The sequence below is a fragment of the Micromys minutus genome (genome assembly GCF_963924665.1).
Source record: "Micromys minutus genome assembly, chromosome: 30".
In the NCBI taxonomy this organism is placed as follows: Eukaryota; Metazoa; Chordata; class Mammalia; order Rodentia; family Muridae; genus Micromys; species Micromys minutus.
Genome location: NC_137965.1, coordinates 31697795 through 31710086, shown reverse-complemented (window position 1 = coordinate 31710086; position 12292 = coordinate 31697795). Strand labels below are relative to the sequence as shown.

At 47.9% G+C, this 12292-nt stretch overlaps 1 protein-coding gene across 2 annotated transcripts; it reads left to right on the top strand.

Annotated features, from left to right (window-relative positions):
• The first annotated feature begins 726 nt into the window (after nt 1–726).
• Nucleotides 727–12168, top strand: LOC308440060 (isochorismatase domain-containing protein 2A). Of its 2 annotated transcripts, none has more exons than XM_080941996.1 (6): nt 727–852; nt 9035–9175; nt 9298–9396; nt 9621–9691; nt 9770–9887; nt 11959–12168. In XM_080941996.1, exons 2-6 carry the CDS (start codon nt 9038–9040, stop codon nt 12049–12051), a joined length of 519 nt encoding a protein of 172 aa, XP_080798122.1. In that variant the 5' UTR covers nt 727–852; nt 9035–9037; the 3' UTR covers nt 12052–12168. The 2 variants fall into 2 exon arrangements, with proteins under 2 accessions (XP_080798122.1, XP_080798121.1); XM_080941995.1 differs by having other exon boundaries at nt 9298–9507.
• Nucleotides 12169–12292: the final 124 nt, after the last annotated feature.

Genomic DNA, 12292 nt, shown 5'->3' with positions numbered 1-12292 from the left:
GAAACAGGAAGCCTGGCCTCTGTGTGGAGGGCCATCCACGGGATCCTGAGGTTCATGTAGTGGCGTGAGCAGGGGACAAGAGGTCTGTTTGGGTTTCCATGAGTCATGTTTAATTAATTTTTCCATCTATTTATTCTATGGTGTGTGTGTGTGTGTGTGTGTGTGTGTGTGTGCGTGTGTGTGTGTGCATGTGCCATATCAGGCCTGCAGAAGTCAGAAGACAAGTTTCAGGACTCAGTTCTCTGTTTCCAAAATAAGGGTTCTAGAAAGCAAACTACAGAAATCAGGTTCAGACTTCGCTGGACCCTGCAAGCCAGTTTTGTTGTTGTTGCTGTTGTTAATTTTTGTTTGTTTGTTTGTTTGTTTGTTGTTGGGGGGCAGGCTCTCACGGTGTAGCCCAGGATGATCATGAACTGGCGTTACATGCGGCTACCACCTTTAGCTTAGATAGGAGAGCCAGGTTGTAACCCTCCATCTTCCACTAGCGGGGCGGGGATGCTGCGGCGATAAGGCAAGATGCAGCCTGGCAACCTCCCCAACACTCTGCAGAAGCCGCCACTCACGCCCTCATCGGCTCTCTATTGGTCCTACTCGCTATCTGTCCACCCCCGGCTTCTGCGGACCAATCAGATTCTCGTGGCTGACCCGCCTTAGCCGCCCCGCCCCTTGCAGGCGCAGCCGAGGCGCGGGCGATTGGCCTGCTCGGAGGGAGGGGCGGACACGTAAGGGGCGCAGACCTCGTGTCCAAACAGGGCAAACCGGTGAACCCGGAACCACTGACAGTCCGGTAGGGAAAGTGCGCTGAAGGGACCTAGTGGAGGGGCTGCCTGGACTCGAACCTAGTATCGCCGAGTAAGTCCAACTGCCCCTCCTTGCAGACGGGGAAAACAGAAGCCTTGGGGGTGTCCGGCTGAGGTGGGGCTCCGGTTGGTCTCAGGATGGACCATGAGGGACTTGAGGCTTCCCCAGAGTTAAGTTTGGTATCAGCCCCGGCAGTGGAGGACTTATATACTCATTTCTTCCTGGAAGAAAAGCGTCCCAGAGAGGGAGTGAAACTCACTCAGGGTCACACAGTTTGGAAACCTGAGTCCCTGTGGTGGCGTGCAGTTAACACTTGCCAATTAAGCGTTCTCATCCCCAATCTGTACACAGGAGGTCACTTACCTCAGCTCAGGTTTCCTTTACTGAGGGCTCCTTTCAGAATCCCTACGAAGTCCCTAAATCTCTCCAGTCCAGACCCACCCCCTTCACTTCTTACACGCCCGCCCCACCTCGACTCTTTCTCTCTCAGACTGGTCATTTTCAGTCTCGGGTAAGAGTCGGAGGCAGCCCCTGCTCCCACGGTTAGGAGTCCCACAAGAAGACCCAGCCACACAACTGTAACCGTCCGCAGAGGACCTGGCTCGCTCCCTGGTTGCTGATTCAGTCTGTGTGAGCTCCTCTGGACCCAGGTTAGGTGATTCTCTGAGCTGTCCTATGGTGTCCTTGACCCCTGGCTCCTGCAATCCTTCCTCCTCTCTTCTGCAGGACTCCCTGAATTCTGCCTGGTGTGTGGCTGTGGTCTCAGCATCTGTCTCCGTCAGTGCTGGATCAAGTGTCTCTGATGACAGTTGGGCCAAGCACCAATCTCTGAGTGTAGCAGAATATCATTAGGAGTCCTTTTTTGACTTTTTAAAATTTAAATATTTATCTATTGCCAGCTTCCCAGTTGTGGCCCTCTAGGTAGTGGGGTGGGCTCTCTCTAGTGGCTTGGGTCTCAAGCTAGGCCAGTCGTTGGTTGGCTACTCCCACCATTTCTAGGACACCTTTACCCCCAACATACCTTGTGGACAGGACAAATTGTAGGTCAAAGGTTCTGTGGTATCCATCCCCTCCACTGGAAGTCCTGCCCGATCACAGGAGGTGGCTGGCTCAGGTTTCATATCCCCCTTGCTAGGAGTCTTAGCTAGGATCAACCTCCTAGATTGCCTGGAGTTTCCATTTCCCTAGGTTTCTAGCTTGTTCCTGAGATGTCCTTCACTTCCAGATGTCTCTCCCAATAACTCTCCCTGCTGCTACCCTCACCTGTTCACTGTTCCTGTCCCCCCCCCTCAGCGTCCCCCTTGATATCTAGTCTATTTTGTCTTTCTTGTTACTTAACTTCTCTGGCCTGGATTGTAGCATGGCTGTCCTTTACTAATGTCCATGTATAAGTGAGTACACACTACGTTTGTCTTTCTGGATCTGGGTTACTTTGCTAAGGATGATTTTTTTTCCTAGTTCCCATCCATATGTTCTAGATCCATCTATGACCAGGCTATATCATCACTAGGGTATATGCCCAGGAATGGTGTAGCTGGGTCTTGAGGTCGATTGTGTCTTAGTTTGGGTTTTACTGCTGTGAACAGACACTATGATCAAGGCAACTCTTAGAAAAACAGCATCTAGTTGGGGCTGGCTTCAGAGGTTCAGAGGTTCAGAGGTTCAGTCCATTGTCATCAAGGCAGGAGCATGGCAGTGTCCGGGCAGGCATGGTGCAGGAGGAGCTCAGAGCTCTACATCTTCATCTGAAGGCTGCTAATAAAATTCTCACTTCCAGGCAGCTAGGACTAGGGTATTAAAGCCCACACCCACAGTGACACACCCACTCCAACAAGGCCACACCTCCTAATAGTGCCACTCCCTGGGCCAAGCATATACAAACCATCACAGATTGATTATAAATTTTTCAAGGAACCACCATATTGATATATAAAGTGTACAAATTTGCACTTCCACCTGCAATGAAGGAGTGTTTCCCTTGCACATCCTCACTAGTATATGCTGTCTCTTGAGGTTTTGATCATAGTTACTCTAAGGGGTGTAAAATGTAATCTCCGGTTGTTTTGATTTGTATTTCCCTGATGACTAAGAACATCGAGCATTTCTTTAAGTGCTTCTCACCATTTGAGATTCCTCTGCTGAGAATTCTTTGTTTAGATCTGTGTCCCTTTTTTAATTGGGTTATTTGGCTGGTGTCTAATTCATTGAGTTCTTTGTATATTTGAATATTAGCCTCTGTCACATGTGGAGTTGGTGAAGATCTTTTCCCAGTCTGCTGCCTATTGCTTTATAGAAATTTTGCATGTGGTCCTATTTATCCATTGTTGATCTTAGTGCCTGAGCCGTTGGTGTTCTGTTCAGGAAGTTGTCTCCAGTGCCAATGTGTTCAACGCTATTTCCCACTTTCTCCTCTGTGATTTACTGTATCTGGTTTTATGTTGAGGACTTTGATCCACTAGGACTTGTGTTTTGCTCAGGATGATAGATATGGATCTATTTTATTCTTCAACACGGAAACATTCAGTTAGACCATTTGTTGGAAATGCGTTCTTTGTCCAATGTATGGTTTTGACTTCTTTGTCAAAAATCAAGTTTCCATAGGTGGGTCTTCCATTCCATTCCATTGATGATTTGTCTGTTTTATAACACTGTACAGTTTTTATCACTGTTGTACAGCTTAAGGTCAGGGATGGTGATTCCTCCAGAAGTTCTTTTATTGTTCAGGATTGTTTTGGCTGTCCTGGGTTTTTTGTTTTTCCATATGAAGTTAGGAATTACCCTTTCAACGTCTGTAAAGAACTGAGTTGTAATTTTGGTGTGGATTGCACTGAATCTGACATTGCTTTTGGTAGGACGGGCCATTTTTACTCTATTAATCCTGCCAATCCATGAGCGTGGGAGATCTTTCCATCTTCTTAGATCTTCTTTGATTTCTGTCTTCAAAGACTTGAAGTTCTTGTCCTATAGATCCTTCACTTGCTTTGTTAGAGGTACATCAAAATATTTTATATTCTTTGTGACTATTGTGAAGAGTGTTGTTTTCCTGTATTCTTTCTCAGCCTGATTATCATTTGAATAAAGGAAGGCTACTGATTGTGGTTTTTTTTTTTTTTTTTTTTTTGTTTTTGTCTTTTTTTTTTTTTTTTTAAGTTAAGCTTGTATTCAGCCACTTTGCTGAAGGTGTATCAGCTGTAGGAGTTCCCAGATAGAATTTTTGGGGTCACTTATGTATACTATCATATCATCTGCAGATAGTGATACCTTGAATTCTTCTTTTCCAATCTGTATCTCTTTGATTCCCTTTAGTTGTCTATTGCTCTGGCTAGAACTTCAAGTACTGTACTGAGTAGATATGTCAAGAGTGGACAGCCTCGTCTTATTCCTGATTTTAGTGGAGTAGATTTGTGGTTTTCTCAACCTAATTTAACGTTGGCTATAAACTTGCCATAAACTACCATTATTATGTTTATATATGTGGCTTGTATCCTAATCTCTCCAAGACTTTAAAAAAGATTTATTTATTATATATGAGTACACTGTTTCTGTCTTCAGACACACCAGAAGAGGGCGTTGGATCCCATTACAGATGGTTGTGAGTCACCATGTGGTTGCTGGGATTTGAACTCAGGACCTCTGGAAGAGCAGTCAGTGCTCGTAACTTCTGAGCCATCTCCCCAGCCCTCTCCAAGACTTCTATCATGAATTGAGGTCTTGCACTATTAATGTGTGTGGTTCAATGTGTGATTTAAGCTTCAGTAATGTTTCTTTTACAAATGTAGGTGCCCTTGTGTTTGGGTCATAGATGTCCAGAAGAGAGATATCATCTCGGTGGATTTTTCCTTTGATGCGTATGAAATGTCCTTCCCCATTTCTTTTGATTAATTTTGGATTGTAATCGATTTTGTTAGTTATTAGAATCATTCCACCAGCCTGCTTCCTGTCTCCCTTGGTGCTGAGATAATGACTGTTTTTGTCACTGTGGTGTGTTTCCTGTGTTCAGCAGAAGGACGGGTCCTGTGTTTTCATCTGTTCTGTTGGCCTGTGTCTTTTTACTGGGGAATGAGTCCATTGATATTGTGAGATATTAATGACTAGTGGTTGTTAATTCTTGTTGTTTTATTATTGGTGTTGGTGCTGATGGTGGTGGTGGTGGTGATGGTGGTGGTGGTGGTGATGGTGGTGATGTTGGTGCTGATGGTGGTGGTGGTGGTGATGGTAGTGGTGGTGGTGGTGGTGGTGGTGTTGTTGTTGTTGTTGTTGTTGGTGGTGGTGGTGGTGTTGTTGTTGTTGTTGTTGTTGGTGGTGGTGGTGGTGGTGGTGTTGTTGTTGTTGGTGGTGGTGGTGGTGGTGTTGGTGTTGTTGTTGTTGTTGGTGGTGGTGATGGTGGTGGTGGTGGTGGTGGTGGTGGTGTTGGTGGTGGTGGTGGTGGTGGTGTTGTTGTTGTTGTTGGTGGTGGTGGTGGTGGTGGTGGTGATGGTGGTGGTGTTGGTGGTGATAGTGGTTTTGTTGTTGGTGATGTTGTTGTTGTTGTTGGTGGTGGCGGTGGTGGTGGTGGGATATGTGTGTGTGTGTGAGTGTTTGTGTGTGTGTTTGTGTGTGTGTTTGATTGAGTTATGTGCTTCCCTTCTTTGGTTTTACTGCTGAGAAATTATTTTCTTTGTTGCTGAGAAATTATTTCCTTTGTTTCTTGGGTGTCATTAACTTTCTTGGGTTGGAGTGCAGTGTTTTGATTATTATATGATGGGGGCTTACTTTTCTGGTCCAATCTATTTAGTCTTCTGTAAGCTTCTTGTGCTTTTATGGACATCTTTTTCTTTAGGCTGGAAATTTTTTTTCCTATGGTTTTGTTGAAACTATTTTTTGTTCTTATTATTCTTAGGTTTGATCTTTCCATAATGTTTCAGATTTCCTGGATGTTTTGTGTCAGGGATTTTTTTTTTTTAACATTTCTTTGAGTGATGTGTCAGTTTCTTCTATGGTATCTTCTATGTCTGAGGTCTCTCTTGTGTCTCTTCTGTCTCTTGTGTCTCTTGTGTTCTGCTGCTGATGCTGTAGTTCCTGTTCACTTACCTAGAGTTTCCGTCTCCAGGATTCCCACAGTCTGTGTTTCTTTATTGCTTCTCTTTCTGTTTTCAGGTCTTGAAAAGTTTTATTTCCTTCTCTTGTTTGTTTGGGTTTTCCTACGTTTTTTTAAGGGATTTATTCTGTTTTTTTTTTTTTCTTTAAGATTGTATTTAAGGTCCTCTTCTGTGCTTTGGCTGTGTTGGGATAGCCTGGGATGACTGCAGAAGAACACCTGGGCTCTGATGGTGCCCTATTGCCTGGGCTCCTGTGGATTGTGTTCTTATGCTGGCTTCTAGGCATTTGGGTTTGGGGTGATTATAGGTTTAGGTGCCAGTGTCTGAGTTTATCTTGGCTGGATGGACGTTTTCCTCCTTGGCTGCTGTTTCCTTTCTGATCTTCAGTACAGAGTGGCTTGTGGTTCTGGTGGGCCTGCGGGTCCTCCAGGCCAGTAGGATGTCTCCACTGGTATTTTGGTGGTTCTAGTAGAGCAATGCTGGCCTGAATTTAAAAAGAAAAGAAACAAACACTGCTACAAAATTAGAGTAAAGGTGCAGGGCATGGCAGTACATGGTTGTAGTCTCAGGAGGAAGGAGAGTTTGTCAGGAGACTGAGCCAAGCACTGGAGGGCAGCCAGTCGCACCTAGACTTTGTCATTAAAATAAATAAACAGTGCCAGGTGGCGCACACCTTTAGTTCCAGCACTCAGGAGGCAGAGGTAGGAGAAATCTCTGAGGTCAAGGCCGGCCTGGTCTACAGAGTGAGTTCCAGGACTGCCAGGGCTACACAGAGAAACCCCTGCCCCCCAAAACAAACAAAAACAAACCAACAACAGTTCCACAAAGCCAGGCAATGCTGGTGCACACCTTTAAATTGCCGTCCACCTTACTAAGCTGCCGCCTTCACAGATAGCATACATCGCTCAGCGGTAACGTGTCTGCACACAAGTGTGAGGACCAGAGTTCGAATCCCCAGCACTCATGCCAGAAGCCAGTGGCCGTCAGGGTGTGTCTGTGTGTGCTTAGTACAGCACTAGGCCCGGGAGAAAGTGATAGACATATTGATGGGTCGGGGGTGGGTGTGGGGATGCAGGGTTTCTACTAGCCATGATGAAAACAGTCAGTTCCAAGGTTAACGGTGATGTTACACACATGAATGTGCCTCCTGCGCTTTTAAATTTAAATTTTATTTTTAAATTTTTTTATTGATTTCCTATTTTCAACATCTTTTTAAAAAAATTTAATGATTATTTTATGTGTATGGGTATTTTACCCTCAGGTGTATCAGTGCACCACATCGTTGCCTGGTGTTTGCAGAGGCCAGAAGAGGTCACTGAGTGCCCTGGAACTAAAGTTACAGGTGGTTGTGAGCTGCCAGAGGGTGCTGGGAATCCGATCCAGCTCCTCTGCAAGAGCAGCCCGTGCTCGGAACTGCCGAGCCATCCCCAGCTCCTTCACAAGGTCTTACTCCATATTTCTGGCTGACCAGGAACTCTCTTTTTAGCCACAGGCTGTCTGTGAACACACAGTGATGCCCTTGCCCAGCCTCCTGGGTGCTGAGTCGCGGGCCATTCCGGGCCTTCCATGAGACTCACACACCCCATGGCCTTTGATATGGACCTTGTTTTAATATATTACTTTGGAGGTTCACCAGAGTTGTAATGCCTATTAGGTTTTCATTAGTTTCTATAGCTGGGTAATATGCTGTGTGTGAGTATCTTCCCAAGTCCCAGAATGCAGTGCTGCAACAGTGTTTTCTATATGGTGTTTTAGTTAGGGTTTCCATTGCTGTGAAAAGACACCATGACCAAGGCAACTCTTATAAGGACAACATTTAATCAGGGGTGGCTCACAGGCTCAGATGATCCATTACCATCAAGGCGGGAAAAACGGGAGGCTCCGGGCAGACATGGAGCAGGAGCAGCTGAGAGTTCTACAGCTTGACAGGAAGGTCTGGAGAAGACTGACTTCCAGGCAGCTAGGAGGAAGGGCTTAAAGCCACGCCCACAGTGACACACTTCCTCCCACAAGGCCACACCCACTCCTCAAGGCTATGCCTCCTAATCCTCTGCTCCCTGGGCCAAACGTAGTCAAACCACCACACGTGGGCAAACCAAGGCTGGAAAAGAACTATTGGCCTTTCTGAAAACGCCAGGCTGTAAGGATCTCAAAGTCTGGTGTGGCAGCACATTATGATTAGCCCAGCACTGGGGGGGCTGGGGGGGCTGATCCAGAAGGACATCAGTTTAAGTTTAAGGTCACCATGGGCTAAATAAATAGCAAGACCCTGTGACCCTTTTTATCTCAAGGATGTCCCAGATCTCTATGCCCCTAGACAGGTCCCCTTACAGCTCATGCCTCAGTTTCCCCAGGGTTAGAGGCCTGAGTGAGCTTCACTAGTGACAAATAGAAAGAGAATCAACTACTTGTTGACATTGTACAATATTTATACAAAAAGGAGAAAGCTGGGGGGGGTGGGGGTGAGGGATGTGTCTAGAGGGTGTCACTGGGGCCAAGGCAGACATGCTCAGGACAGGCTTCCTTAAGAAAGTAGCCCTGCTTGTGAACAGGGAAGCAGTAAGAAGGGAGAGAGAAGGGAAGGCATTCCAGGCCACGAAGCGCAGGTGACAGTCCTGACGATGGAGCAGGAGTGCCGGGTGCCTGGACCACTGAACCGAGGGTGTGAACCCGGCATGAGTCCCTTAACCCTCATCCCCCCAAAGCTGCCCCCATAGTGACTTGCTTCCTCCAACGAAGCCACACCTACTCCAACAAGGCCATATCTCCAAATTGTGTCACTCCCTATGGGCCAAGCATTCAAACGCTTGAATCAGTGGGGGCCACACCCACTCACACCAGCACACAGTTGAACAGGGAGGCAGATTTACCACTTACAGATAAACAAGGGCAGGCGTAGCTGATCTTAGGAGCGGTCTCTGTAAGGGGCAGTCGGCCGTAAATGTCCGGGTGGGGAGAAAGCTAAGGTGGGCGTTTGCCGTACACATTGCCAGTACTCATGCTCAGATCCGACAGAGGCTTTGCCCATTCCCCATGGTTTTCAGGGTTTGGCTCTGACATGGTCGTGCTGTGTCAAAACCACACATTTACTAAGGACCTCACTGAATACCTATGGTCCTCACCTGACCCTACCTACTCCCTCTGTGCACCCCCAGATAATGGCAGCAGCCAGAGCTAGCCTGGGCCGGATCCTCCCAGAGTCCTCCATCCTGTTCCTATGTGACATGCAGGAGAAGTTTCGTCCTAGCGTAGTGTACTTCCCACAGATTGTGTCAGTGGCTGCTCGAATGCTTAAGGTATGTAGCACCCTCTTTCCAGGACCCAGGGTTTCAGGTCCAAGCCCGCTTCCCTCAGCCCAGGAGTCCAGTCCCCAGCCCTCATCCCTGGGTCCCAGCACAGTGTTTTCCCTCCCTTGCAGGTGGCCCGGATATTAGATGTTCCCGTCTTGCTGACAGAGCAGTACCCACAAGGCCTGGGCCCCACAGTCCCTGAGCTGGGTGCTCAGGGCATTGAGCCAGTGAGTAAGACTTGCTTCAGCATGGTGCCCAACTTACAGCAGCAGCTGCACGGCCGGTCCCAGCTGCGGTCTGTGCTGCTCTGTGGCATAGAGACCCACGCCTGCATCTTGGTGAGATCCTGTGTGACGTGACCCCTGGGTTCCCCATCCTCACCTCCTGGCCCTCCATCCTGCCCTTGGGCTCCCCAGTTCCTCACTAGGAGCCCTGACCTTTCTGCCCTTAGAACACAGCTCTGGACCTCCTGGACCGGGGACTGCAGGTCCATGTAGTGCTGGATGCCTGCTCCTCTCGAAGGTGAGAGGGTCTCTGTGGGGACGGCCATGTGTGTCAGGCACACCACAGCATACACCCTGCCCTCTCCCTTCCCTGCAGCCAGGTGGACCGGCTGGTGGCACTGGCCCGCATGAGGCAGAGTGGAGCTTTCCTCTCCACCAGCGAATCGCTCATTCTGCAGCTTGTGAGGGACGCTGCCCACCCCCAGTTCAAGGAGGTACTGGGCCCTTTGGGCTTCTGTGAATAGAAGACATTCCCCTTCTTTTGATATAGGGTCTCCTGTGCCCCAGGCTAGCCTTGGACCCTGTGTGGTCAGGGTGAGGTTAAACTGCTCTTCATGTCTCTGCCTCCCAGGAGGTTACAGTACATACCTCGACACCCAGCTGGCTTTCTCTCGTTTTTTTTTTTTTTTTTTTTTTTTTGTTTTGTTTTGGGGGGGCAGGGTTTCTTCTTCATTCCAGGTTTGTCCTAGAACTTGATCTGTAAATCGAGCTGGTCGACAGCTTAGAGACCAGCCCACCTCTGCCTCCCAAGTACCACCCAGCATGGTTTCTTAATTGATTTTATTCACATTGTAGCATGTGTGTGTATGTATGTATGTGTGTGTTATGTATGTGTCTGTGTATGTGTATGTATGTGTGTTATGTATGTGTATGTATGTATGTGTATATGTGTGTGTTTATGTGTGTATGTGTGTGTGTATCTATATGTGTGTATATATGTGTGTGTATGTGGGTATATGTATGTGTATGTATCTGTGTGTATGTATGTGTGTATATGTGTGTGTGTGTATGTGTGTATTGTGTGTGTGATGTGCATGTGCTCACTTGAAGGAGTTAGTTCTTTCCTTCACCCACGTGGGTTCCCAGGGCAGAACACAGGTCAGGCTTGAGGACAAGTGCCTGTGTTCTCTGAGCCATGTCGATGGCCGTGGCTTTTTCTGTTTTTCTGTTCTGTTCTGCTCCACCTGCCCCCTCTTTGAGATGGTCTTACTCTGTAGCTCAGACTGTCCTCAAACTCATGGCAATCCTCCTGCTTCAGTCTCCTGAGAACTGGGATTACAGATATGCACCATTATGCCTTACTGAGGAATATCATTTCTTTAGGCTTCTGAAAAACATCCAGGGACAGGGCGGGCTGAAACAGTAGTGTTATGTTAGGCATTGAAGACCAGAGCAGTGAGGCCAGCCGGGAGGCCCACAGGCATCCTGAACAGAGACAGCGCGCACACACACAGTTTGGTTTTCTAGAGATTAATCAACGACGCTAGTGTTAAAGAGACAGTCGTGTAAATGGGTGGAGGGTTTATGGGCACAGTTTGGGCCTGTGCAGGAGCTGAGGGCCTAAAGGAATGATGGGAAAGATGAGACTAGTGAATAGAGGAGACCCCAAGAGAGAGTCGTCCACCACTATAGTCCAAGGCAACAGAGCAGAACAAGATGGTGGGCGATTAGCTCAACCAGGCAGGTGCTTGGAGAAGTAGATTAAAAGCAATGTCATTTTTCTTTGCTTCTCTTTTTGTGTGCACACCATTTTTGTGTGCCTGTGTGCAGAGTGGGTGTATGTGAACATTTGTGTGTATGTGGTGAGAATATGTGGCTGTGAGTGCTCTCAGAGGCATGAGGTTCATGTCCACAACCTTCCTTAATCACTCTTCCACCTTATACAAATCAGCAACGTCGGTCACACCCGTGGCTTGCGGACGAGGGCAGCTTCTCGCTGGTCGGCTTGTGCTGGGATTTAGGCTGGAATTGCCGAGGGCCCTGCCCAGCCAGTGTTTATGTGGGTTCTGCATCAGAACTTACGTGTTTTATACTCAGCCCGTTCCCAGACGATTCCCCACTTTTAGGACAGGTGCTTACTATATAACCATGGCTGGTCTGAACCTCTAATTGTAGACCAGGCTTGCTACAGAATCAGAGACCTGCTCGCTCTGCCTCCTGAGTCCTCCGTTACAGGTGTGCACATCCATGGGCAGCCCCAGAATACTTTTTTAAAAAATGTTTATTTTACTTTATGTATGTGGATGCTTTGCCTCTATATATGTCTTGCAAACCATGTGTGCAGTGCTCAGAGAGCCCAGCACAGGGCAGTGGATCCTGTGGAACTGGAGGTAGTGCGTATGTGGCCATGTGGGAGGTAGAAACTGACCCTAGATCCTCTGCAAGAACAGAAAATGCTTTTGGTTGCGGAGCCGTCTCTCCAGCCTCCAGGAAAAGTGTTTTGGAAAGTGATTGGCTGGGGTCCAGAGAGATCGGACATCTCAACTTCTTGACCTCTGTCCACAGATTCAGAAGATCATTAAGGACCCAGTCCCAGACAGTGGGCTGCTGGGCCTATTCCAAGGTGAGAACCCTCTCTCGCTGAACTCCATGTCCTGACTGCGGTGGGAGTGGTACTTTCATCGGTGGAGGCGTCTGCCCTGTGGCAGGAGAGGGGTGATGCCTCCTGGTTGAACAGCTGGTCCTGGAAAGCAAACGAGACTCCTGGATGCTGGAAGGGGTGGGGACAGGGGTTAACTGCAGGGGTGGAGAGGGGACTCTGCTTGGTCGACCTCATGAGCAAAGGCAAATACGTGTCACAGTCTGGGACCCATACTCTGAATAAACACTGATGTGGCTG

Bases quoted from the DNA above. Each gene is read 5' to 3' on its own strand.
- LOC308440060 (XM_080941995.1), top strand. From the start codon at position 9,038: ATGGCAGCAGCCAGAGCTAGCCTGGGCCGGATCCTCCCAGAGTCCTCC. The intron at 9,692-9,769 runs GTGAGAGGGTCT...CCTTCCCTGCAG, and splicing joins GATGCCTGCTCCTCTCGAAG to CCAGGTGGACCGGCTGGTGG. The intron at 9,888-11,958 runs GTACTGGGCCCT...CTCTGTCCACAG, and splicing joins CCCACCCCCAGTTCAAGGAG to ATTCAGAAGATCATTAAGGA.